This window comes from Lates calcarifer, linkage group LG10 (genome assembly GCF_001640805.2).
Source record: "Lates calcarifer isolate ASB-BC8 linkage group LG10, TLL_Latcal_v3, whole genome shotgun sequence".
Lineage (NCBI taxonomy): Eukaryota > Metazoa > Chordata > Actinopteri > Centropomidae > Lates > Lates calcarifer.
Window position 1 is genome coordinate 2,315,343 of NC_066842.1, and position 25,267 is coordinate 2,340,609.

General features: G+C 44.2%; 3 protein-coding genes across 3 annotated transcripts; 1 reads left to right on the forward strand and 2 right to left on the reverse strand.

The window, feature by feature from the left end:
* Positions 1 to 3,718: 3,718 nt before the first annotated feature.
* Positions 3,719 to 7,289, reverse strand: calml4b (calmodulin-like 4b). The gene is made up of 3 exons (XM_018691564.2): positions 7,010 to 7,289; positions 4,853 to 5,041; positions 3,719 to 3,912 (listed from the first exon to the last, which is right to left on the reverse strand). Exons 1-3 carry the CDS (start codon positions 7,176 to 7,178, stop codon positions 3,815 to 3,817), a joined length of 456 nt encoding a protein of 151 aa, XP_018547080.2. The 5' UTR covers positions 7,179 to 7,289; the 3' UTR covers positions 3,719 to 3,814.
* A 2,917-nt stretch (positions 7,290 to 10,206) lies between these two features.
* On the reverse strand, positions 10,207 to 18,314 carry LOC108893449 (ceroid-lipofuscinosis neuronal protein 6 homolog). The gene is made up of 8 exons (XM_018691486.2): positions 18,274 to 18,314; positions 13,759 to 13,864; positions 13,415 to 13,513; positions 13,147 to 13,335; positions 12,884 to 12,936; positions 12,674 to 12,796; positions 10,851 to 10,979; positions 10,207 to 10,672 (listed from the first exon to the last, which is right to left on the reverse strand). The coding sequence occupies exons 1-8, from the start codon at positions 18,312 to 18,314 to the stop codon at positions 10,495 to 10,497; spliced, it is 918 nt and encodes a 305-aa protein (XP_018547002.1). The 3' UTR covers positions 10,207 to 10,494.
* Positions 17,951 to 25,267, forward strand: fem1b (fem-1 homolog b). The gene is given in 4 exon segments (XM_018691751.1): positions 17,951 to 18,677; positions 19,700 to 20,897; positions 20,899 to 20,940; positions 20,942 to 25,267. Coding segments are annotated over 4 exon segments (1,884 nt in total). The 5' UTR covers positions 17,951 to 18,429; the 3' UTR covers positions 21,338 to 25,267.

Below are 25,267 nucleotides of genomic sequence, written 5' to 3' on the forward strand. Positions count from 1 at the left end.
TTGTGTGTGTGTGTTTTTGAGATCTGTTAATCCCAACTCAATTTTCTCATCACATCTTTTTAGAACAAATTTTATAACAAATAGCACCATATTTTGTTGAGTTAATCACCATTTATTTGAGATAACCAGGTATTCCCTGTTGTATTATTCCACAAAACAAGATATTGATCATGACTTAATTATCTTATTACATCTTGATTGAATTGACTTCTTCATCTTCTGAAGACCTGAACAAACCACTCACTCCTTATTTATCTCTAATTTCCCTGCGATAATAAAAATATGTTTCTGTGTTACTTCTATCAACAGAGATAACAAGCATCTCATTATCTCAACATATAACAATCTTATCTTGTGTAACAGTTTATTCAGCCTCATCTCATTATCTCAAGATAAATACACAGTGGTCATAAGACAAACATTATGCGTGGGTTAACTTCTCATTAGCTTTTGTCAGTGTTCTCTGTTGGGACGTCTGTCAGAGAAACAACTGGCTGATGAAACCGACCACAGCGCTTGTTATCTCCACGTAATGAGACATTTGTTTTCATCGTGAAAAGAATGAAGTTTGATAAGTTAAATTACCGTAATTAAGATGTTAAGATTACCTCCTAACTACATCATTATCTTTGGAGAGTTGGGTTAAAAACTGACTGAAAATAGCAATTAAGTCAGAACTGTTGTGTTTGCAGAGAAAGCCAGAGGGAGGTGGATGTTCTTTTCCTGTGACTGCAGCGACAGTATTTGTGTCATTAAAGCCAGAATCATGAGTGTGCTGTGAAGTGATTCTCTCTCCCAGCAGTCAGTGTTTACTTCCTCTGCGGGCAGGGTTCAGACAGGCGCCCCCTGGTGTTGGTGCCGTGTCGTTACTGCAGGTCATGAAGTTAAAAATACAGCTGGTGTCAGGTCAGGCCTCCAGGCACGTTGTCTCACAATTTCAGCTGTCTAACAAGGTTTCACAAAGCAAGAGAAATGACTCCATGTGTCGTGTCGGGGAGCAGTGATTACTGCTGAGCCGGTGGGCAAGAGGCTGAGTGCTTGTTTCATATGAAGCTAATAATGTGATATGAAACACTGTGGGCAGAACAGCAACCCCGTTAACCTCCATCAACTGTAACAAACCTCAGAATCTTCCAACAGGAGACTCGACTCGTGCTTCATTTCTAAATCCACAACATGGATTAAAGACTGCACACCGGTCTCTGGTGTCACGGTGAGATCCTCAAACACCAACGATGAGGTGACATATGAAGCTCGCCGGTTTCATTTATCGCTGAAACACATCTCTCACACTGACGCCGCTCTGAGCTGCAGCTGAGATTCAGATTTATCAGCTCAGCTTCACAGAAGAATACTGACATGTGTGATGACATGAAACATGAATCGTATGAAATGATTATCTCCATCTGTCTGCAGTCCGCTGACTACACTGCGATGAGATGATTTACTGTTGTGGAGTGAAACAGTCTGAAGTATTTCTGTACATTAGTTTGACATGTAAAATCATTTTCTACGATCAGTCTGTTCAGATTACTTCTTTTTATTAGAAACAAATTAAGCACACCTGGTTCAGTACATTTTGGGATCAGGTCCAATATTTTTGAACCTGCGAAGACCTGATACCACACCGATACTTTTTATAAAGTGCCTCAAGTATTCTGAGCTCATCAACCCAGTTCTGAATAAAGTCTTTGGAGAAAGTGGCTCAGGAAGAAGTAGGGTAGACCTGTTCATTCAATTTGTAATTAGCTTTTCATATCTTTTGCTGCTCAGCTCATTTTCAGGTTGGTGCTAAATGTTGTCAACATTAATTAGACTGTCACTCAAAACTGTTTCTTCCCTCTCAGCTAAAAAAAAAAGAGCTACATGACGTCTTATTCTGATTTAAAACTTTGGTTACATGCAAATGTTCAAAGTTGAACTTAAATATGTTCAACAAAGTATTAGAAAGGATGCAGACTGACCCAAACCTCAGTCAGATACTCACATCAGGATGTCATAAGAAGCAGGAAAACAGGAATTTCAGTAGTGGATTATTATCAGTCTACTCTCTGAGGAGGCTTAGAGAGTTTCAGAGGCCACGTTCTTTCATTAAGTCTGTTCTCTTTCATTCAGTAAAGGTCACTGTCTGTTTCTGTGATAGTTGTGAAGGTACTGATGAGGTAGATAGCCACAACAATCAGTCAGCGTCTCTGCCTGCATGGCCAGTTAGCAGTTAGTCTCTTTCAGTGCGGCGGAGGTAATGGAGGAGACAACATGAGTTCGAGGTTAAATCCGCTCTACCAGGAAGGAATCAGTGGTCAGTTTGTTGTGTTATCTCTCTTCTCCTTGACTGATTGAGCTCTGTGTTTAAGACGTCATCAGAGTCTCCTGAACCTCTTTCATCATCAGCTCACAGATTTCCTCACTGTAAAGATCAAAGACTCATTCAGCTCCATTTTCCACAAAAAGACGTTTTAGGAAATCGTCCCTGCCGTTCACCACAGCTCACCTCTGTGTGACCGGTGGAACCGTTCTGTTTTTGAAGAGCATGTTGTATATTTCGATTCAGTACCTGCCTGTGATTTTAACTCAGAATCTGTATTTTTCTTCTAATATTCGTCTGACTCGGTGAGTAAATCCACATACTTTGGCTAAAGGATGCCTCAGTGACTTTACTCAGCCCTGGCTGAGTGTAACGTCTGGATGATCTGTGTTTATGGGTGAAGTGCCTGATAATCATCATAACTGAGGGCAAAGGCAGGAGGATGGTGAAGCCTAGGGGCGGCTGTTAGCGGTGAAAGCCATTCAGCCGCCTCCTGAGAAGTCTGTAATTCACTGAATAATAATGAAAGCAGCAGAGTACACACACACACAGATAGATGCAGACCCATGAGGTTCAAACCAGTAACGGAGCAATATATTCATAAATCCATGTTCTCCTCAACCGATTACACAAGACCATAGGAGATGTCAGTGTGAATTACCGCAGGAAGGTTCCAGTGTTTTGAAGCTGATGGGTTTTCTGTGCGTGAAGATCTGCTAACAGGAAATGACAGGATGGTTTACAGTGAAATAATCTTCCCTTTCATAAACTGTTCCAAACTCTGTTTACAGAGCAAATATGTCGTCATGCAGAAAGAAAAGATGTTTGCAAAGAAACTTCGCAGGGATGTTACATCTTACAAACACCAACAGGCCCGAGGGTGGAGAAACGATTAGCTCCACGAAAATACCTCCTTTATGTGAGTTTGACTGAAGTTAATTTGCTGAGGACACTATCCTGTATAGTGCATTTACACACTCATCTCTTGTAAAGGCTAAAATAACAAACAAAGCTTGATCTATTCTTTTATTGCTCATGTCTTATCTGTGCAAATAAACATACAACGAAAACTAAGAACTCTTTACATACAAAAAAGTGTTTAATAGAGCCCCACTGACACCAGATCAGTGTGGAGAAATCCAGTTGACCGGTTGACTACGACTGATGATGGAGGCTGCTCTAATTTGACAATCACAGTCAGTTTAGTGAGGTTTTTTTAACCTGGGCCTTATTTCTTCTGTTGTTGGGTGAATTATTGATGGGGACAAGTACAGTTCCTGTTTTTGTCAGTGGAGTCTGATATGTAGTGATGTTTCTGGATCTTTAATAAAAAGCTCTCTGAGGGAATCCTGTCCATCATAGAATAACAATCTGAGCCTGTTAATGGTGAAAACAATCACTTTATTGGACGTACCAAGGTTTAAAAATACCACTTATCCTTTAAACTAACAGAACATCGAGACATAATAAAGCTAAAGTCTTGAGCAGCAGCTCTGCGTCCTCACAGCGTCAGCGCTTTGCAGACGAGCGCGTCACTGCTTTAGCAAACTGCTCGCAGTTGACCCGACCGTCAGCCCCAACGCCCGCCTCCTTCAGCAGCTCGTCCACTGAAAACAGAGACACGGCTGTCAATCAGTGTTTAATGGAGCAGTGAAAATGTCTCCAAGTTTCCAGTTTGTAAATAACATTCATTACACTTCCTTCAGATCCTAACGAGAATCCCACCTCCTCTGATTCATCCCCTGTGATGTGAACATGACGTTAATTAAATCTAATGTCACAGTTTGTTATTGCTGCTGTGGAAGACTTTGTTTTATATAAAATGAACTGTGGATTAATGGGTGATAACTCTGCAGCAGGCCCCCACTCTGACACCTCGTTTAAAGACCTGTGTTCGGTTTGTTGCACCTGTCCGAGTGCAGAAAGTTACACCTTTATCAGTCTCACAGATCTGTGATGTCTGGTGACCTCATGTAATCACTGCTCCACCACACTTCCACCTGAGCAGACATCTAATCAGCCAGAAGAAGTGGAAACACCTGTGAGGGAGCTCAGAGCCTTTAAATGAAGCGAGTGGTTACAACAACCTCCTTGTTTCCAGACACACTGACACTGACTCCCAGTGATATGTGGTCGCACGTCGTTCTGTGGTGGAAACAGGCTGAAATATTGTGCAGAAAACAAGACTTTTACTTTGAGATTTTGTGCAGTGCATTTTCATGCAACTGACTAGACTGAAATTAAGACTCGATGGTTTTTAAATTCAACACAGTCTCATGAAATGTTGCTGTTATCTTTATTTCTCCCTGTCCTTTCTCAACCTTCTCTGCTGTTATTAAAATTCACACAATTCGAAGTTTCACAGTTGTTTTTTTTTTCACTAGACTTTGATGCAAAACCTCAAAGTAAAACAATGAAACAGGTTCAGTAAACTGACAGGAAACCAGAGGATTAAACACAACATAAGCAAAAAAAAAAAAAAAGAAATAATTGAAATGAAATGATAGAAGCGTCAGTGTTGGTGCAGATATACTCGTCCACCCTCACCCTCTTTGTCAGTCAGTTTCTCTCCCAGTCCGGTCAGCTTGGCTCTCAGCTCAGAGGCCAGGATGAAGCCCTTCTGCTCCTTGTCGGCCATCCTCATGGCCTCCAGGATCTCCTCCTCCGGCGCCTCCTGCTGGAGCTGCCGGTGCATGATGCTCAGGAAGGTGGAGAAGTCCAGCTCTCCGCCCCGATCTGCAGGAAGAGATTCACTTTTTAACCAGGACCAATCCAGTCATCTGTAATTTCACCAGAAGAATAGATAAGAAACGCAAACGGGGCGGATATAATATCACATATGAAATAAGTTGTTCAAACAGTGAAGCAGTAAAGCAGAATGTAAAGAGCGGCGCTGGCAGATAAGATGGTGACAGTTTACACGTGTTAAATAAACTGTCTGGCTGGAAACTTAGCAGTTAATTACAACTGGCACATCCAGAATTTCCCCTTAGACTTCTTTAATATATATTATACAAAGATAACACAAGAGGAAGTCAAATATCACCAGCTTGGATGTATACAGAGAGAAATGAATATTGCTGCTGTCTGCAGAACGCTTCATCAAACTTTTAGGGATGAAGAAGACAAATGTTTGATTCTTTGCTGTTTTATATTTATCTTGATCTTCATTTATGCTCTATTTACTGTATTTTCAGATACCTGCTAAACCTGTTACTCTTATAGATTGTCACTGTTCATTGTCATCAGATTATTCCTGAGTCTCTGCTGCCTGATATATCCTCTCCCTCTGAGCTCCATTGTCTCCAAAACCTATTGAAAACACATCAGTGAACCGTACTGTTGCACTGAGTGACATGATCCTTCATCACCGTGAACACACACACTGTGAGAGTCCCACACACTCTCAAAATACTCACTACAGCACCACTGAAAATAGTTCCCAACAAACACAGGATTTCCTCCTGTTGGACTGATTCAAAACTATAATATTTGTGAGGTTTACATCCAATAACACATGAAATATTTAAAAGCATCAGTCTTGTTTTTTTAAGACTCCAAATTAAAGACAAATACCAGAGGACTGTGCAGTCTCGGCAGAGGTTTTTGCTCTATTGTTGCTTCTCTGCTCTCATTATTCAAGACTGAAGTTCATGCTGAGTATTCCTGTGATCCTACAACGAGGATGGATGACGACAGCGAGCACAGAGACACGGCGATGATGATGGAAATGAGCTGGAATGAGATCACAGAGGAGGACAACAGAAAAACAGCAGCAGTCAGTGTTCACACTGTGTGTTCCTCTGTCTCTCAGTCATCTGAAGGCATCGTGTTGTGTTCGGTTTGATGATCATTACCTTTATTTGTAATTCTGTTTCGTTTCGTGTCCCTGCAGTGACCCACAAGAGTCGTTTGTCTCAGATCATAATGTCATGAGACGTGATGAAATGAACTGTAATGCAGAGTCGAGGAGAAAATTAATGAGTCTTCTCCTCCGCATGTTTTCCTGAACACAGATCAGCCACAATAAAACCACCGACAGGTGAAGAGAACAACTCATCTGGTTACAATCCAGTGTTCTGCTGAAAATCACTCCCCAATGTCAGGGGCCTCTCCCAGCAGGACATCCCTACTTCGCCACCAAACCTGCTCAGAAATGTCTCGGGGAACACGACAAAGAGCCCAAGGTGTTGACCTGGCCTTTAAACTCCCCAGATCTTTGATGAAGTTTTGATCAATAATCGAAGCAGCTGATCAAAGCGAGACGGCAAAAACGTTCTGGTGTATTTTACATCATTTCATGGTTGGACTGGTTGGTTTCTAGATGTGGGTCGTAGCAGTTGGAATTTCATCCTAAGTTTCAGATTCTTGGCCTGTGGGCATAAAAACTAGGATTCCCACAATGCATTTCAGCAACTCACATCCAATCATAGAGCTTCAAATTATCGGAGTTGTCATCAGTTTGAGTGCGTGAGGTTAAATTGTGACTTTAAACAACACGGACGCCTCACATCAGCAACAGTTTGTTGTTCATTTTAATTAAACCTAAACTTAATGGATGTGGTGACTCTTTCAATGTGTTACCTGCTTTACAGCTACACAAAGAGTCAGTCAATCAGTTGTTGCTACTTTACTGCTTCTACTTTACGTACTACTGCAGACAGGACAAAACAGAGCCACAGACAGACAGTTGGACAGGTGTACCTATGCCGTGGCTGAGCAGGTGTCGTTGGACCTCGGAGGGGGTGGGGTTTGACCCGAGGCATCGCATCACTATGATCAACTCCTGGGCTTCAATCCTCCCCTTCCGCTGGCGGTCATACAGAGAGAAACACTCCTTAAACTCTGCAGTAACCACACAAACACACACCATCAGGTTGGTTTAGCTCACTAAGGTTTGTAAAGAGAAGCAGAATAAAGAGCAGCTCCATGTTTTCTGCCTGTATTAACATGTGGTGCTTGATGAAAGAGTCTTGAAGGTTCAGAGAGGATTATACACAACCAGATTAGAGCTTCTTCGTTATATACAGTCTGGGGTTTGCCCGACAAAGATCTTCAGGGTGAAATGCAACATCACATGAAATAAAAAGTATCAAGGAAGTTCTAATCCTGCCTGTACATAATCCTGTGTGAAATGTTTTGAAATAAAAGTCAAATTATAACCACACAGAGTTAAGGAGACCTTACATCGAGAGTTTTTAGCTTCTTTCAGCTGATTGTTTTACAGCACATTTCCTGTCCTCGGTGTTTCCAGCAACAGCAGGAAACTGTTTTCAAAGAAACAAAAACTCTGTCCACGACCTGCTCAGCAGCAAACAGCAGACAGACTCAGTCAGAGAGCAGATGGTGAACCTGAGGAGGTGGTGGAGACCAAAAATACTGGACTTAGATTCAACACCAAAACCACTGTAGATGAAATATCTTTGGGTTTTAGACTGTCGGTCGTACGAAACAAGAGTCACTTTGTGCTCTGAGTATTTTCCACTATTTTCAGATATGTAATAGACAAAAAGATGAATCTATTCATCTATTACACACTCATCATTCATCAGTTCAAACCAACAATGAAATATTCATTAGTTGCAGACAGTCTGTCAATCACTTAACCAGTGAATACAAAGACGTTTTGCTGTCAAACTCTACAATATCACAGAAACAAACCAAAGAGCCCGATGATGACTCCTCTGTCCTCTCAAGCAGAGACAATAATGTGAGTTTAACGTCTCCTCATTAGAGTAAAGACTGTGCTCAGAGAGTGAACCTTTGTGTTTAATCACATTAGAGGGTCGGAGAGGTCAGCCAACAGATCGCTGCGTGAATCTGCTGAGCGAGAATGAAACAAGTGCTGCTTTGTACTGAGGCAGGCACACGGAAAACTCTGCTGTCTGATTAAATACCAACACTGCTGCTCCTGGCTGGGTTTGTCAGCGAAAGAGAAGCAATCTCAGGAAAATGACAGACTTTGTTCCCCCACGCTGCCAAAAAACCCCCATCACTGAAAGAGATGTATCAGTCATCTGAAAAAAAGGCAGTTTTTACTCCACAAACAGTTGAATTACTGCCTCCACCCTGGAAGCAGCAACTCACTACGACGCTGGTGTCAGGACTAAAGTCTGACTCCAGCCAGCGGTAAAGTGTAATGCATGAGAGTCTTACCATTAATCTGATCCTGTGTCAGGAACTTTGCCTGGGATGAAAGAGGGAAAACAGCATGAGTGCACAGTGGAAAAGCAGAAAGTAGGTTGCAGGTGAAATCTTTAGGACGGCGTGAGGCAGGACTCGGTCATTATCTCACCATTGTGGCTCAGCGGCTCTGAACTGTGCCGGCTGTCGCTCAGCTCAGGAAACTGATCCAGGCCGGTGTAAGATGAGGAAGGTAATGGAAGTGGATGGAGGATCCTGGCTGGGACTGGGGGAGGACAGGTTCAGGACACATCCCACTCTGCTGTCAGAGCTCCAGGGACCTTCATGAAACTTGGTTTAGACGTTCATGTTCCCCAGAGGATGACCCCTACTCAGCTGGTCGTCCCCTGACTTTTCATCTAGCACCATCATGAGGCATTTAAAGCTTGTTTCATTTTGTTTCCTCAGTCGTGGAATGTTAAATAGTTTCTGTGAGTTTTCCAAAGTCATTCTTTATTCTGTCTTTCTGGATCGTCCATTAAGAATAAAGGATGTTCAGAACAGTAGTAGTGACGGGTTGTGTCCTTGCCAGCTGAGAGATTGTGTGTCCTCCCCTCTACTCATCTCAGCATCCTCCTCATTTCTATACTCTGCTCTATTTTCTGCTCCTGTGGGCGTAGAAGCAGCTCTGATGGATTTCTTGACGTGTTCTGACGTGTGCTGTGTATAATAATGTGTAGACGCTGCACGGCTGAATGGGATAAACCTTAATGTTCCATATGGAAAATGTTTTTACATCCAACCTGTGAATGTGTCAGTGATTCGCCACACGCCTCCTCAAAAAAAAAAAAAAAAAAAAAAGATCAACAGGCGAATAGAGAAAACACAAATATCAGCAGGAAACAGAGATTAGCTTCTGTGATGTTGGGAGGAAATAAACTCCAGCTGCTCAGCAGCAGCAGTGCACACAATGCAGATTCATTTTATTTCATTTATTTATTTTTATTTTGACGCACAGGAAAATAAATGTGCCGCTGAGGCAGAGCTGAGTGAGAGAAAAAACAGCAGCATTAAAGAGTAAATTGAACCTGTCGTGTTAATGCTGTATCAGCAGCATCAGGTGTGGTGCAGGTCAAGGTCAGCCAGGGAAACTATTCTTCACATATTATTAGGTTGCTTGATAAAGAAAAGAAGGAGGAAGAGTAGAAGCAGAACAAGTGAAGTTAAAACATGAAGACAGGTCAGTGCTGTGTTCACTGTTCATGGACGTACGTTTTCGTTTCCTCTTACCTTGACCTGAACTAACCCAACCTGCGCTCTAACCTCACCTTCAGAGCAATGCACTATGGGAACAGAGGGGAAACTCAGACGTGGTCTCACAGTGAAGATCATTTGGTTTCACATTTCACACCCCACAAACGCTGGTGAACATTTTCATGCTCTAACTGAGATTCATTACTGCAACAGCAGTGAGATCCACCCTGAGGCGGCGGTGAGTGGTTCAGCATCACAAACCAAAACAGAAACAGACATGAAACAAAAGCCTGGGTTGTGTTGCTGTGAGGGTGTTTCAGGTGACACCCTGGTAGCTGGAAATATAAAGGAGACAGCTGCTCTGATTATTACTGTGGTAGCATCTCTACTGGGGTTGCAGAAAAAATATTTTCATACACTGATCTGAGACTTTGTCTAACAACATGAAATATTAAACTGATTCCAGTCTCTCTGAGAAACAACACTTGTGTGAGAGACTTATTAGACTCATTCAGCATTTAGTGTGGAAGTGTTTTGATCTTTATTGAGAGTAGAAAGAGACACAGGAGGAGAGGAAGATGGGAACATGTAACAACAGCAGGTGCAGGATAAATGGATTCAGACCAAAAAACCAAACCAGACAATTCATGTTCATTTCACCCCAGTTTTATGGGGGAGATCAGACAAAGATACAGTGTGACTACCTCAGTATAAAACCCCCAGGTGACTGCACCCTCAAACACATTTGAGAGTCATGATGAGAGCAGAAGAGATCGAGCGTCTCGTTCCAGCTGCATGTGGTCAGGTTAACGTCACGCTGACTCACCAACGGTGTGATCGTTTTGTCGGTGGAGGTGGAGGTGGAGGTGGAGGGTGTAGACGGAGCGAGGCTGCGGGACGTAGATCAGCCCGGGGTGTTTCCTCCTCAGGACGGCGTCGTTCCACAGACAGGACACCCACACGGCCACCAGGCACAGAGCTGCACAGAAACTGAGACCAAACACAGTCACATCTGCTCAAAGTGTCTTCACATTCACACTCCTGTCGTCTGTTTAACACTGATATAAAAACACAGTCTTCTCTTATTGTCCAGTTTGAGCTGCTGCAGTTTTCTGATGCATCATTCACATCATCCAGCATCTGTTCATGTGTTCATGTGTTCATGTACCTGTAGAGCATGAAGAGGCCGTTACAGTCGGGGACCAGGCCCCGCCTCCTCTGGTGCATCACTGTGGCCGTCATTGCAAAGAAGGTGAAGATGAAGAGGATGAAGGTCTGACCCTCGGTGATCAGGTACCTGACAGGAACACATCAGAGAGCAGAAGGTCACAGGTTCTTCCTGCCTCTCAGGCACCATCACAGATCATCCATCACAGTGAGCAGCTGATCACCTCATTATCACGTAGTTCAGCACATTACCTCAGACTGCAGCCTTTTTAAATTCCACTTTTCCTTTTCAAAAGAAAAAGAAAAAGGTTTTTCCTCCCTCTGTTAGACATGAATAAGCTGTGACTTAATAAATTACTAATATTGAATTTAAAACCAAAATGAAACCAAACCCTGGGTTTGTGTTTAAACCTCTGAAATGCTCGTTGTGGTTCTTGAATCGTGCTTTCATCTCTAAGTGCCGTCCTCACTGAGTAAAGTAATTAGTCAGCAACACCTGAGAACCACCTAATCAATTATTACTAACACCTGGAGACACACACACACACACACACACACACATGCTCAGGTGTTGCTGGTGTATTGTTCATCAGACACTAGTTACAGTTACAGAGCAGCAGTTATCTAATGGAACAGTCAGCTGAATACACTGTAGCCTGAACAGTGTCGTTAACACCACAGGGAGCGTTGTATAGAAACAGAAACTCCTGCCCCACCCTGCCCCCATCAGCAGGGTCCACACCCTGATCCACAGGTAGCTCCATCACAGAGCACCAGAGCAGCTGCAGGAGGGAAACTGTGACTCAGGCCTCCCTCTCTCTGGATGAAACCTTCCTCACTAACTCTGCAGCCAGCTCTCCTCCACTCTCTGCGCTCCGCCCCGTCCCATCAGCACCGCCGCCTGTTTCAGCAGATCACAGCGCTGTGCTCGGTCCAGCTCTGCCTCTGCGACAGCACCAGCTCCACAGGATCCACTCCAACAATCACTTATTTCTTGATTCTTTTAGAACCTGAGTTGTTGTCTGCAGCTGCAAACAGCTGCTCTCTGGACTGAACTGCTGTGAATGAGCCGGCTCTGACGTGTTGTACCATCCTGTGCTTTCTAAAACATCATTGCTGAAGAACAGAGCACCTCTGGGCTTTCACTGAACGGGTCTTTTTAATTCCCATAGCTGGAAATAAAGTGCTGACATATTTAAGGAGCGTATTTCCTGAGAAACAGGTGTTGGATTGCAGACAGGGGTCAGTGGTATAAACTGGATCATCCTCTCTGAGCTGCAGTCAGTTATTAACCTTTATGTGTTGTTTTCTGGTGGCTTCTTGTCACAGATGTGGATGTGTAACAGATTCTATTCTGAAGTCTGTGTTTGTTTTCCTGTTTTTGCCTCGGCTGCGGAGCCGGCCGACCCCTGAGCTCTTCAGGATTGTGTTAAGACTGATGAAGAAGGAATTTAATCTTCCTGTGCTGTCGTCGTCTGGAGGAGAGCGTCGCAGAATGTTAATGTGCTGAAGTGGAGTGAAGGAGTTTCCTCCTCTCACTGCTTCACACAAAAGTTTAAGCTCAGACTAAATGTAGATTTATGCACCTGCAGTCGCTAATGAACGTAATCAGTCAGCGACTCCATCTGTTTCTCTTTGTTTCATTACAAAGATAAATCGTTCACTGAGTTTCCTTCTGTCTCCCTCCAGATGAAACACAACACACAGGTGAGGTCAGTGATCTGCAGCTCCCTCAGAGACACTTCAACACAACACAGCAGCTGCTAATACAGACATGAAGCTCTCAGTTACAGGACACATCCTCTGGCAGTAAAGCAGTCTGACCAGTAGTAGGCGGCGTTTGGAGCGAGTAGCATCCAAGCTGCTGGAGGCGTCGTCTCCTCCTGCTTCCTGTGGCAGAAACAACCACTGAAGAAGAACAAGAGGGTGAGGAAGAGAGGGATGTGCCTGCAGAGGAGAAGCAGAGGAGAAAGAGACGTGAGGAACGACAGACGCATCCACACGACACAGTTAACGCTGAAAAACTGTCCTTACCTCAGGTGACCCAGAGCGTCGTCGAAGTAAAACAGAAGCTCAAAGGCATCGATCTGCAAAATAATCGTGAAAATCACTTTAAAACACGAGTAAAAAGAGGAAGTAGAAGCAAATTCCCACATCTGACAACATGGAACCAACAGATGTTTGTTATTTGTGCCTGAACTTGACCTTGATGATGAGCTGTTTGACAGAATAAGGGTTGATGGTCCGAAACCTCAGGACAACATCAGATTAAATAAGTAAAGTAACTGAGTAACTACCAGGGAGGAGGGCCTGAGGCTCTTCATGACTGGATTCTCTCTGACAGACAGGTGCAGCTGGTAGCCAATCAGCATGAGCCGACGGGTGACGGAGTCCGCCACCAGCTGGAAGCTGGTCGCCATGACAACGACAACGATGCCGAGGTGGACGGCCGAGGAGGGCAGCGACCTGGGGCTGCGTCCGAGCATCTGCAGCAGAAGATCAGCTGTCTGAGTGGACTCACTCAGTGTGTGTGTATGTGTGTGTGTGTGTGTGTGTATCAGTTACTTTGAGCAGGATGAGCGGAGCGGTGATGTTGTACAGGAGGTGGAGATATTCTGCTGCACCGGGTCGGTTCAGAGGAAACCAGTCGGCCGGGAGGACGAGCTGCAGAAAGATTTAGATGAAGGAAACAGAGATGTAATGTTGTACATGAAGATCAAACCCTGAAAGAAAAGTCTGCAGAGAAAATGAGTGAAAAACACCGAGTCTCATTTCATCTTGGATTTTACAGGATTCAGTTTGAAGAGAAACTGAAAATCACTTGATAACTGATCGTCCGTTAAGGACGTGTAATCAGTAAAACATGACATGTCCTGCTGGACGATGAGCACCAGTTATCATCCTGTTACCGTGACAACAGGCCGGCCCACATCCAGGATCCAGTTCTGCACGGTGAAGCTGAGCCAGAGGTCCAGGTGGAACCGAGGCTTCGACAGATCCACGTCCGGCGGCCGGCTGCAGAACACAGAGTTTTATTCACCTGACCTGGGATCAGATTTAATCACTCCACAGTAACTGGTGGGATATATATATAACAGCTTGAAAACAAAACAAACCACTGCAATGTGACATCTGATCAGAGAACAGTCACTGAGTACAGACTGATCACATTTAGAATAAAAGTGAGTTTGATCTACAGGTAAAAGATCAGGCCAATATCTCTGTTTACTCAGATCACTGATTTAAACACAGCATCAGAAAAGACTGGTGTCACTGGACTGTCATTACAGCGACGGTGAGAACTAATCTAATCTGTTGTTCGTCCTCAAAGACCAGAGACGGTTCTCTTCAGAAAACTGAGGAGGTGAACAGGTCCTGCAGCTCTGTGAGGCTAGGAGCTAAATGCTAACATTAGCTAGTTACAAACGTTGACCTGATGAGTCACCATAGAGCCGAGCTGCTCGTCTGACTGAGATCAGATCAGATCTACAGGTCGACAGAGACGCTGCTTAACAAACGACAGGAAATAAAAAGGACTGGACAGTCCTGGAGCCAGTGAGCTGACGTTTGCTCGGTCAGAGTGGATTCCCTCAGAGCTCTAATCTCATCTGTTCCTCTGTCACACATCCAGCAGGGGATGATAGGCTAATGTCCTGCTGCTTCCATCTGAACTCATCATCACTAATCAGTAATGTAATCAGGTTAGTCCCACTCACAGACACTACAGGAACCTGTAGACTGACTCCTCACTGTAACAATACGAGGAATATTCAACCTAAATATTCCACAGCAGTGCAGCTGGATCAGTGACAAACTGATCCGTCATCAATAGATTGATCATTCATCTTTGGAGGAAGAGTTGAGTGAAAAAAGCCAGAGGAGAATATTCAGACTTTCTCTGTGAATTTCTGACATTTCCAGTCACAAATTCTCGATGTGAATGAAGATGAATGGATGTGTGGCAGCAGCGATTAGTAAGATCAGGACTTCTCCTCTCAAAGTGATGAAGCTTTACTCTCAAAATCTCCAATATTTTTCCTCTGAGAAAGTCTAATCCTCAGAGAGTGAGTGAAATCCATCCGGTCGGAGCAGTTTGCAGTTTTCCTCCTGTGACTCAGAGAGTCGATCTCGTTTTAATGGAGAGAAGAAACTGACTCGGACTCTTTGGTCCAGGAGGAAGTTTTGTGGGTTTAGGCGCCGTCAGAGTGAACCTTCAAACATTACAGAGCTGTGGGATTCATTCAGTTAATTAAAGGTGGGACTAATTCTGAAAAATGAATTTGACAAACCTGCACAGAGCTGCTGCGTAAAGAGCTGAGCTGTGTCTCCTCCGGGTGGAGGGCTGCATCTCTCCTCCAGCTGGACCGTCTGTTAAACTAAAACACCTCTCTCAGTGAGATCCAGTTACATGGACATTCACATGTAAATCTCAGCCTCAAAATGTTTTCTTCTCTTCCATCGTTGTTGGAGTCGAACAGGTCTCCTCACTGTTGCCCTTGAACTGGAACGAATCCTGGTAAAAACCAAATCATTTCATCAGGAAATATCCCGAGCGTCTGTGCGGTGAGTTAAACTGCAGGTTTATCTGGCGGCAGATAAGCCTCTAATCTGTCTAAACCTGCTCCCAGTGCTTTATTAGACAGCATTAATCTGCCTCCAGAAGAACACAGTCAGAAGCTTATGTTCCAGCTGAGATTCACTGTAAAGACCACGAATACCTGTAAAACATGTTTTCATTTTCCTGAGAGGAAACTGGGGCAGAGGAAAAAAAACATATTGTCTGCATCATCTTATTAAACTTTGATATATTATGGTCAAATGGTGATAAGACCCCAGTGTCCCACTTCTATACTCCAGCACAGAAAGTATTCAGACCCCCTGATATTTTGTTATGTTGCAGCCTTAAGATAAAATAGAAAAAAAAAGTTTTTTCCCTCATGAATCTGCACTCAGCACCCCATCCTGCCAATTTTATTAACAAGGGAAAACTGAAATCACACAGACATAAGTAGTCAGACCTTCCAGCTCAGGTTTTTCTTACGTCTTTGAGATGTTTCTACACCTTGACTGGAGTCCACCTGTGGTCAGTTCAACTGATTAGACCAACATGTCTGTATAAGGTTTCACAGCTGATAATGCAAGAGGAGGAAGTTACAAATGCTGAAAGCTGAATTCAGATGGTTTCAGTGAAGAACTCAGATGTGAGGAGCAGGTTTAATATTTGATTTAGTTCCATTAAAATTCTAATCCCAGTGAGAATTACAGAGATGACGGATCAGAAAACGCTTGAGTGGGATGTTTTGGAGGGAAATGACAAACATCCTGTTTAATGGTTTCAGTTGGAAAATTTAAACAACCTCTGTTAAAAAAGAAAAACAGAGAGTGTGAAATACTTTGACTCAGCCAGTGGTCGACTGCAGCTCACATGGTGAGAGCAGCTGATCTCTGCCTCATCCTCGTCCTGACAGGACCACTGAGACACACACACACACACACACACACACACACTCTGCCGGGCAGTCACAGCTGAGAGCACACAGAAGGATGGAGATGCCTCGACTTTCTCATCCATTTTCTCTGCCCACTTCTCATTCAGGCTCGATACCTTCATGCCTTATTTTCTGCTCCTGCTGCTGCTGAGAGCTTTTCTCCAATAACTGCACTTTCACTTTGATTTACTGCCTCTCTCACCCTGTAATTCAGGTATCAGCTCCTGAACAGATTGCACTCCACTACAATTTCCTACTTTGTCACGTCTGTATTTTTAATTTTCATTTTTAAGAAACTCTGGAGTCCAGACTCCCAAAGACACCTGTACCTGACTGTGATTCAGTCTCTGGGGACTCTGTGGTGATTCTCAGAGGAAGGTCAGAGGTCAGCTCATCCACAGTCGGGTTGGTTTTTCAGCTCAGGTTGGCAGCAGCTGCAGAAACTCAGTGAGTCACACAGTGAAGCTTAGCACTGCCTGGTAATACGCTGCTAACAAACTGAGTCCCGCTGCAGGACGTCTGAAAGCTGTGATCACAGGGAGGTGTTTCGTCTGAAGTCGGATTCAAACCCAGAAACCCCCGGAGCCTTGAACCACTCAGCTGTACTGACAGAATGTAGAATACAGTCTCACTGTGCTCCTGTGATTCCACCTACATTTACAGCTTGTTTTAAAGCTGCTGGATAAACCTCTGAGACTTTCACTGCAGCTGCTGATGGAGCTTTTCAACGATTTACACACATTATTATTTGTTGTATGTTTTTGTTTCACCCTGAATTTCATGTTGACAGAAAAACATGTCGTTGCTGTTCTGGAGCTTTTAATCAGATCACATCTGTCTGAGTCTCCAGTTTTCTGAGAACTTTAAGACTTCTCAGACATGTCGTCAGACTGAATGAACATGTGTCATGGTTTTAAAAATAAAAGTCATTAAGACAACGCTGGTAAAACAAGTAACCCTGTCAAAAGTTAAAATGAAATGAAATTAAAGAAATTTTCATTTTTAAAACTTGTTTCCAGGATGTACTTTGTCTTCTTTTCTTTCTTTCTTTGTGTATCTTTAGAGGGTTCTGGATCCAGGCTTTATGTTGTAAAGTCTTATGAGACAGTTTAGGTTGTTTTATGACAAATATTTTTATCCAACCAAACATTTTTATCTGGTTGTAGCACACTAATTGCACTATAAAAGTCAATATCACCTTTGTTATTGTTGTGAAAATAATAATAATTAATTTGATTAATTTTATACACACACACACACACACACATATATATATATATATATATATATATATATATATATATATATATATATATATATATATATATATATATATATATATAAGTTTTCTGTTTGTGACAGTAGTAATTTATTTTAATCAACAATTTAATCTTTTTGTTACGTTACTGTTTAAATAAATGTCATGGACTGTTTACTCCTATTATTATTGTTGTTGTTAACTTGTATGTATTTTGTCACAATGAAACCGTGGAATATATTTTTTTAAACAAAAACACCCAACAAATTAAAATAAAAACAAAGAGGAAGCCAGAACGTGGAACGTATATTTGCTGGAGAACGTTCCAGTCGGACGTATTTTTAAGTCGAACGGTAACTTCCGGCAAACGACTAGCTAGCAGAAGGTGAAAGTGCTTGTGTGTGTTTATTTTTTTTAAAACAAACTTTGGCCTTGTTTTGAGTTTTTAGACAGAAACAGCGGCAGAGGACGATTCGTTAGAAACGAGTGACAAGACGCCGGTTTGATTTTCTGAAACCTGGAGCTGGAAAGTGTCGACTTAAAGCGAACTAACGCTCGGAGCAGCTAACCGGCTAGCCCGCTCAGGTAACGCCTGGTACTTGGAGACAGAAGCCCAGAATCCGGACGCTGTGTGTCGGGGATTTAAACCGTAACATCTCACCAGCCAGGCTCCGTACCGTTTCTCTTGTGGCTGTGGGGGAGCAGAGTCCTGTTTCATGTGAGCACTGGGCCGGTTTCGACAGTTTAATGGGAGGCGGCTTGCTTTGGAGGAGTGGACACTGCGGGCGTCAGCTGCGAGGAAAGCGGAGGTCCTGGCTCCCTGTCGGGCTCAGATGGAGTCTCTGGCCGGGTACGTGTACAAGGCAGCCAGCGAGGGCCGAGTCCTGACCCTGGCCGCGCTGCTGCTCAACCACTCCGAGGCGGAGACCCAGTACCTGCTGAGCTATGTGACCCAGCTCGCCGGGCAGAGGTCCACCCCTCTGATCATCGCAGCCCGGAACGGACACGACAAGGTGGTCCGGCTGCTCCTGGACCACTACAGAGTGGATACCGAACAGACCGGCACAGTTCGGTTTGACGGGTAAGAGCTGGTCTCTTTGTACTGGAGCTAAAGGTTAAGTTCACCTAATTTCTAAACTTATTCTCTGACTTCTCTGCAGTGGATCCACCCACAGATCACTGTGGATTCATTGTGCAGATACCTGAGGCTCCTGCCTCCACCCATTACTATGGAAGTTAGTGATTAGAAATGTGGTTCTTGGTCAGAGCTGCTGTGATTCATTAGCTGACAGAAAATTAGTTTGCAGTGCCTTTGATAAGCAATTCATTGTTTCAGTATTTGTTCATCCAAAAAAGCCAAACAGGTCCAAACTTCTCTAATATGAGGACCAGCTCGTCTTTGCTGTAGATGAGAGGAAATTAAATCTGTTTGGGCTCTGGACTCTCACTCAGACAACACTGAAGCTGTGACATTTAAAATCATGATAATAATCAGCAGATCAACCGTTTTTTAACTAATAAAATGTAACTGCAGCCCTTCCTTTAAAATTTGATTTAAAGAATTTAGCTTTCAGCTTTCCTCAGACAGTGTCTCTGTTTTTCTCAAACCTGTATGTTTCTGTATCTGATGTGTATTTATTCTCTCAGCTGATAGTTTCTGATTAAAACCACGTCCTTTTTTTTTACATTAGCAAAGTTCTCTCTCAGCTGCTGGTGTTTCAGTATCAGCACTCGCAGGGAAGAAAATTTAAATGAGACCCAACCCAACGACGAAGGCTGTGAATCAACAAGAGCTTAGTGACAACAGCCTGTTGTTGGTGGGTGGAGTCTCATTCCAATTTTACTTGGGTGGGACAGTGAATGAGATTTCTTTATCCTTCAGTTGTTTACCTGGAGTCCCAGCAGAGTTTTATTGATTCAGAGTTCTCCAGTGCTGAAATAGAACCTCCTAATCTGGAGTCACCTTGTGAATAATACAGCCCTGTTTTTCTCCTCACGCTGGGGAATCATGAAGTTAATCATGTTTTTATCCGTCCGTTAAAGATGAAACCTGTTTGTGTCTGGTGGAGGCGTCCTGACCTGCTGTCTCTGTTTGTTCTGCAGCTACGTCATAGATGGTGCCACCGCTCTGTGGTGTGCAGCAGGAGCGGGGCATTTTGAGGTGGTGCGCCTGCTGGTGACTCACCATGCCAACGTTAACCACACCACCATCACCAACTCCACCCCGCTGCGGGCCGCCTGCTTCGACGGGCGCCTGGACATCGTGCGCTACCTGGTGGAGCACAACGCGGACATCAGCATCACTAACAAGTACAACAACACCTGCCTGATGATCGCTGCCTATAAGGGCCACACGGACGTAGTTAAATTCCTGCTGGAGCAGGGGGCCAACCCCAACGCCAAGGCGCACTGCGGGGCCACTGCCCTGCACTTTGCAGCGGAGGCGGGACATCTGGAGATTGTAAAAGAACTGGTGCGCTGTCAGGCAGCCATGGTGGTGAACGGACATGGCATGACGCCGCTGAAAGTCGCTGCAGAGAGCTGTAAAGCTGATGTGGTGGAGCTGCTGCTGGCACACGCCGACTGCGACCCCAGCAGCCGCATCGAGGCCCTGGAGCTGCTGGGCGCCTCGTTCGCCAACGACCGGGAAAACTACGACATCCAGAAGACGTACCAGTACCTGCATGCGGCCATGACGGAACGCTACCACGACCCAGAAAACATCATCGCCAAAGAGCTGCTGCCGCCCATCGAGGCCTATGGGGGGCGTAGGGAGTGTCGGACTCCACAGGACCTGGAGGCCATCCGGGTGGACCGGGACGCTCTGCACATGGAGGGGTTGATGATACGGGAGCGTATTTTAGGCTCGGACAATATCGACGTGTCACACCCCATCATCTACCGCGGTGCCGTCTACGCTGATAACATGGAGTTTGAACAGTGCATCAAACTGTGGCTCCATGCGCTTCGCCTGAGGCAGAAAGGAAACAGGAACACACACAAGGACCTGCTGCGCTTCGCCCAGGTGTTCTCCCAGATGGTCCACCTGAAGGAGCAGGTGACGGCCTCGGCTGTGGAGCAGGTGCTGAGCTGTAGCGTGTTGGAGATTCAGCGCAGCATGGCTCGGGTGGAGGCGGCGGCCGAGTCCGAGCTGCCGCAGGCCATGGACAATTACGAGTCGAACGTTTTTACCTTCCTGTACCTGGCCTGCATCTCCACCAAAACCATCTGCAGCGACGAGGAGCGCGCCCGCATCAACAAGCACATCTACGACCTGATCCAGCTGGACCCGCGGTCACGCTGAAGGCTCCTCTCTGCTCCACCTGGCCATCAGCTCCACCACAGCCGGTCGACGACTTCCACACCAACGACGTCTGCAGCTTCCCCAACGCCCAGGTCACCAAGCTGCTGCTGGACTGCGGCGCGCAGGTCAACGCCATCGACCACGAGGGCAACACCCCGCTGCACGTCATCGTCCAGTACAACCGGCCGATCAGCGACTTCCTCACGCTGCACGCCATCATCATCAACCTGGTGGAGGCCGGCGCTCACACGGACATGACCAACAAGCAGAAGAAGACGCCGCTGGACAAGAGCACCACGGGCGTGTCGGAGATCCTGCTGAAGACGCAGATGAAGATGAGCCTCAAGTGCCTGGCGGCGCGCGCCGTCCGGCAGCACCAGATCACCTACCGCAACCAGATCCCCAAAACGCTGGAGGAGTTTGTGGAGTTCCACTGAGACAGACCTGAGAGCTGAAGGCTCAGAACCAAGGACAGACTCTTTGTTCTTTTTAAAGAATTTCTTATAATTTTCTAACAAATCCAAAAGGTGCTGAGGATGATGGGTCAGTACTAAAAGTCTTTGAGCATTTTTATATAAAAAAAGTGGGTTGCTTTTTTTCTATTTTAAGTATTAATTGCTCAGTACCAGCAGCCAGAGTTGGCAGTCTGTCTGTCTGTCTGTCTGTGTCTCTACGGCGGACATGCACATGGCCGCCACAGCTCATTCGCTGAGAGGAAACTTCAGCTGCAGCTCTCTGAAGGTCCAGTTCAGACCTGCAGCAGGTTTGTGCTGTGAGAACAGAGCGAGAGGACGGCAGTCACGTCGGCGCGCTGCTTCTTGTTTTGCCTTATCTCCACGCCAGGGGAGCCGTCACGTACGCCGCCATGCTGCTGTGATTCTGCAGTGCGGGTGTGAAGGAGAGACGATCGGACTGAATGAACGGATGGACGAGCGTCTGTAGTGAAGCCAACAGACAAACAACCTCACCTGCTTCATCCCACAGATCATTTTAATATGAGAGATATTTTCACTGGGTTTGGAACAGCACACAAGGATCTGACTGCTGGACAGAACTTTACTAACAAGAGTTTTAGTTAATTATATTTTAAAAGGTTATTTTAAAGGGTTTGCTGGTAACAGTTATTGGTGAAAATGTTTTTTTTTTGTTTCACTGAAACTAAACTATATGGCCCAAAGTATGCAGACACACCTGTAACTGTAGCTCCAGTGAAAGGAAATGTAAATGCTTCAGCATACAGCAATATTTTAAACCACAGGTTCCCAACTTTAATGTGTCCATAACTGAAGAGTGATTCCTCCCTCCTCAAACTGTGTGATTTTAATAATTGGAAAAAGGTCAATTACACAAGAACAAAGGGAAATCATTTGCAAATACTGAGAAAATCAAAAAAAGTTTTAGAGTTATGTTTTGTTTAATAGGATGACAGTTAGGAGAGGAAGATCTAGAAGATCTAGACCCGCACAGTGTTCAGGTGTCCACATACTTTTGGCCACATAGTGCACAGTTTCCAGTCGTCAAAAATATGAAGCTGATTTCCTGAGAACACGGTACAGAGATTTGATGATTGTCTGTAGATGCTCGTGCATGAGCTCTTATTTTGAAACGTGTGAGGGTGGAAATCCCCGTCTGTTGAATAAAACAGTGAAGTCTAAGACGTCGAGGACGATGTCACATGGTTTACATTTTCCCACAGTGCTGCTGCAGCTTCAGCTTCGTCGTTCTTGCTTTGTTCAGTGTGTCTACAGAAACATGAAGAGGTTTTAAAAGACCCAGGACCCTGTTTAATGGTCTGATACCTGAGATCCACAGAGACTCAGCTCTGATTATGTGATGCGTCACAATCATTACCCACTTAGCTACAGAATGCTAAAATAAGACCTGTTTCTATAGATAAGCATCAAGAACCAGAAGAACTTATTTTTAGACTGTTTATACAACTGAACACTGATTCTTTAAATTATTGATTCTTTTTTTTTTCTTTTGACTGCAACTGCTCATTAATTCTCTCTCAAGGTCTTATTATTCCTTGGGTCTACAGTATTTTCTACCAGGTCTGACTCTCATCAAGTCCCTGTCATGTTAGATCTATTTTTAAGAAAGTTTTTCCATGTTTGTAATCAGCTCCATGGAGACCTTTAATCTGTCTAAATGATAAGTCGGAGCAGGAAAACTGATTCAGTAGAAATTCCAACAGGACACCAGAGATTTGTGGATCATCTTAACTTATTAAAAACATTGTGACTTCCTCAGACTCGCTGCTGGGATTTCTACTGAACTGATCGTCAACTCATCACTGGTTTTTATTGATCAATGAATCTGTTGATTGTTTTTCTTGATTGAAAAAGGCTAGGTGTCTTCAAAATGTCTTGTTTTGTCTGGTCAACAGTCCATAACTCAAACTAATATATTTCCCATCAGCCAATCCTCACAGCTGAGCAGCTGGAACCAGGAAGTTTGAAAAATGACACTGATCTGAACTGAGTCATTAACCTGGGCTTATTTATAACTTTAATTACTTGCAAATGGTGAAAGCTGAACGGACTTCTTAATCTTTTGCTCCTTTAGGTTTGTCTGACTGAGAGAATCTGTGTTTAGTGTTTGCAGACAAAGAAAAGAAGCGTGTTGCTGTTGTGTGGAAAAACCTCGTTAACTCTGTTTGAGTCGGAGGGATTAGAAACTCCTCTGAGGCCTGATTAATCTGGAACCAGCCGTGGTCTTTACGAAGCTCATTAAAAACCCTCTGGATCGCACATTAAACACGCCGCAGTCGAGCTCAGAATAAAAATCAGTGTCAAATGTGAGTTTTTCACAGAGTTCACAATGAGATAACAAGGTGGAGAGCGGCACATGCAGGGTGAGGGTCTTTAACAGTCTCACCAGCAGAGGTGAACACACACCTTTTTCTTTTCTCTCCACAACAGATCATGCTAATCCATGATCTGTAGAGGAGCTGATAGGTGGATCTTGCTCCGTCAGGTTAGGCTAGCTGTTTTCTTCTGTTTCCAGTCTTTATGCTAAGCTAAGCTAGCTGTTTCCTACTGCTGCAACACTGCTGGCAAATAAGATTCAGTCAATCAACTAATCAATACTTCTACTAACTGTGTCAGCACTAATTCTCTGGTTTCAGTTCCCTAATTGTGAGGATTTGCTGCTTTTCTCTGTTTTCTATCATTTTAACTGAATGTCTTTGGGTTCTGGACAAAACAGGACATTTAGAAAAATCACTTTTTTTTTCTTTTTTTTTACATTTCACGCACTAAAACGTGACTTGAGGTGAAAGTGATCGTGAGTTGCAGTTCCTAAGTGCAGTGTGATGTTGTGTCTGTGTCTGTTGTGGTGTTTGTAACAGACTGATGATGCTGCAGGTCGTATGAGTGCACCTCTACTCTCTCTGTGCTCAGACAGATTCACAGAGGGAACATCTGGATCAGTTTGTTTTCACCGCTTCACACTTCACAGCTCGACCACATGGGATGAATCCATCAGTGAGATGAGCTGCTGCTGCTGCTGCAGACGTTCGTTTGAGGATAAATTTCTGCTCATGTGCAGATTAACCACCAGCAGATTTCACGTCAGATGATTAAGTTGGAAAAACGTGGCTAACTTTTCACTCAGTAGTAACCTTCTCCTCCCAATACTTTTTGTGTTAGTCCCCAGTGAGAAAACACTCCATATTTATTTCTTGTTTGTAATTTTTGAAGCTGCGGGACGCCTGAGCCTCATAAAGGCAGACTGTGTGCCTCAAGTTGTCTTTTCCATATAAGATTCGATTGTGAAAAACACGGATGAGTCAGGGTTTAAATGAAAGAAACTATTGAAGCTGTTTGTTGTAGAAACAGAATGAATCATGATTCTGCAGCTGTAGTTTTTCAATTTCTCACCTCGGTTTTCTTCAGAAGCTGGAATCAGGTGTGGGAAACATCCGTGGACGTCCATGTTTGCTCAGCATTTGTATTCAGTGTCTGGTTTTCTGAGGAAAAGCAGCATTTGAGTTTAGAACTTGCCCACCAGCATGCAAACGCAGCCTTTGTCCTGCTAATCGGCTTTTTTTAAACTGTGTGACTGAGCATCACAGGAGGTCAGAGGGGATTTCTGCCTGGATGTTGAAGGGTTTAAGGTGATGATAATGTGCCATTCAGAATGCTAATTTTATGTTGAACTCATCAGAGTTTTTATTTAACACTGCAGGAGTGTTCCTGTGCTGACAGGGAGCTGGGGGGAGGTGTGACTTTCTGACCAGTTTTCTGTGGCTGAAATGAAGCCAAAGATTCTCCACATGTAGGGAAACTTTAAGAAGATGTCAGCCGTCACGTACTTCCTGCAGAATGAATGCTGTCAAATTAAAAGTCTTCTGTCTGCATTCA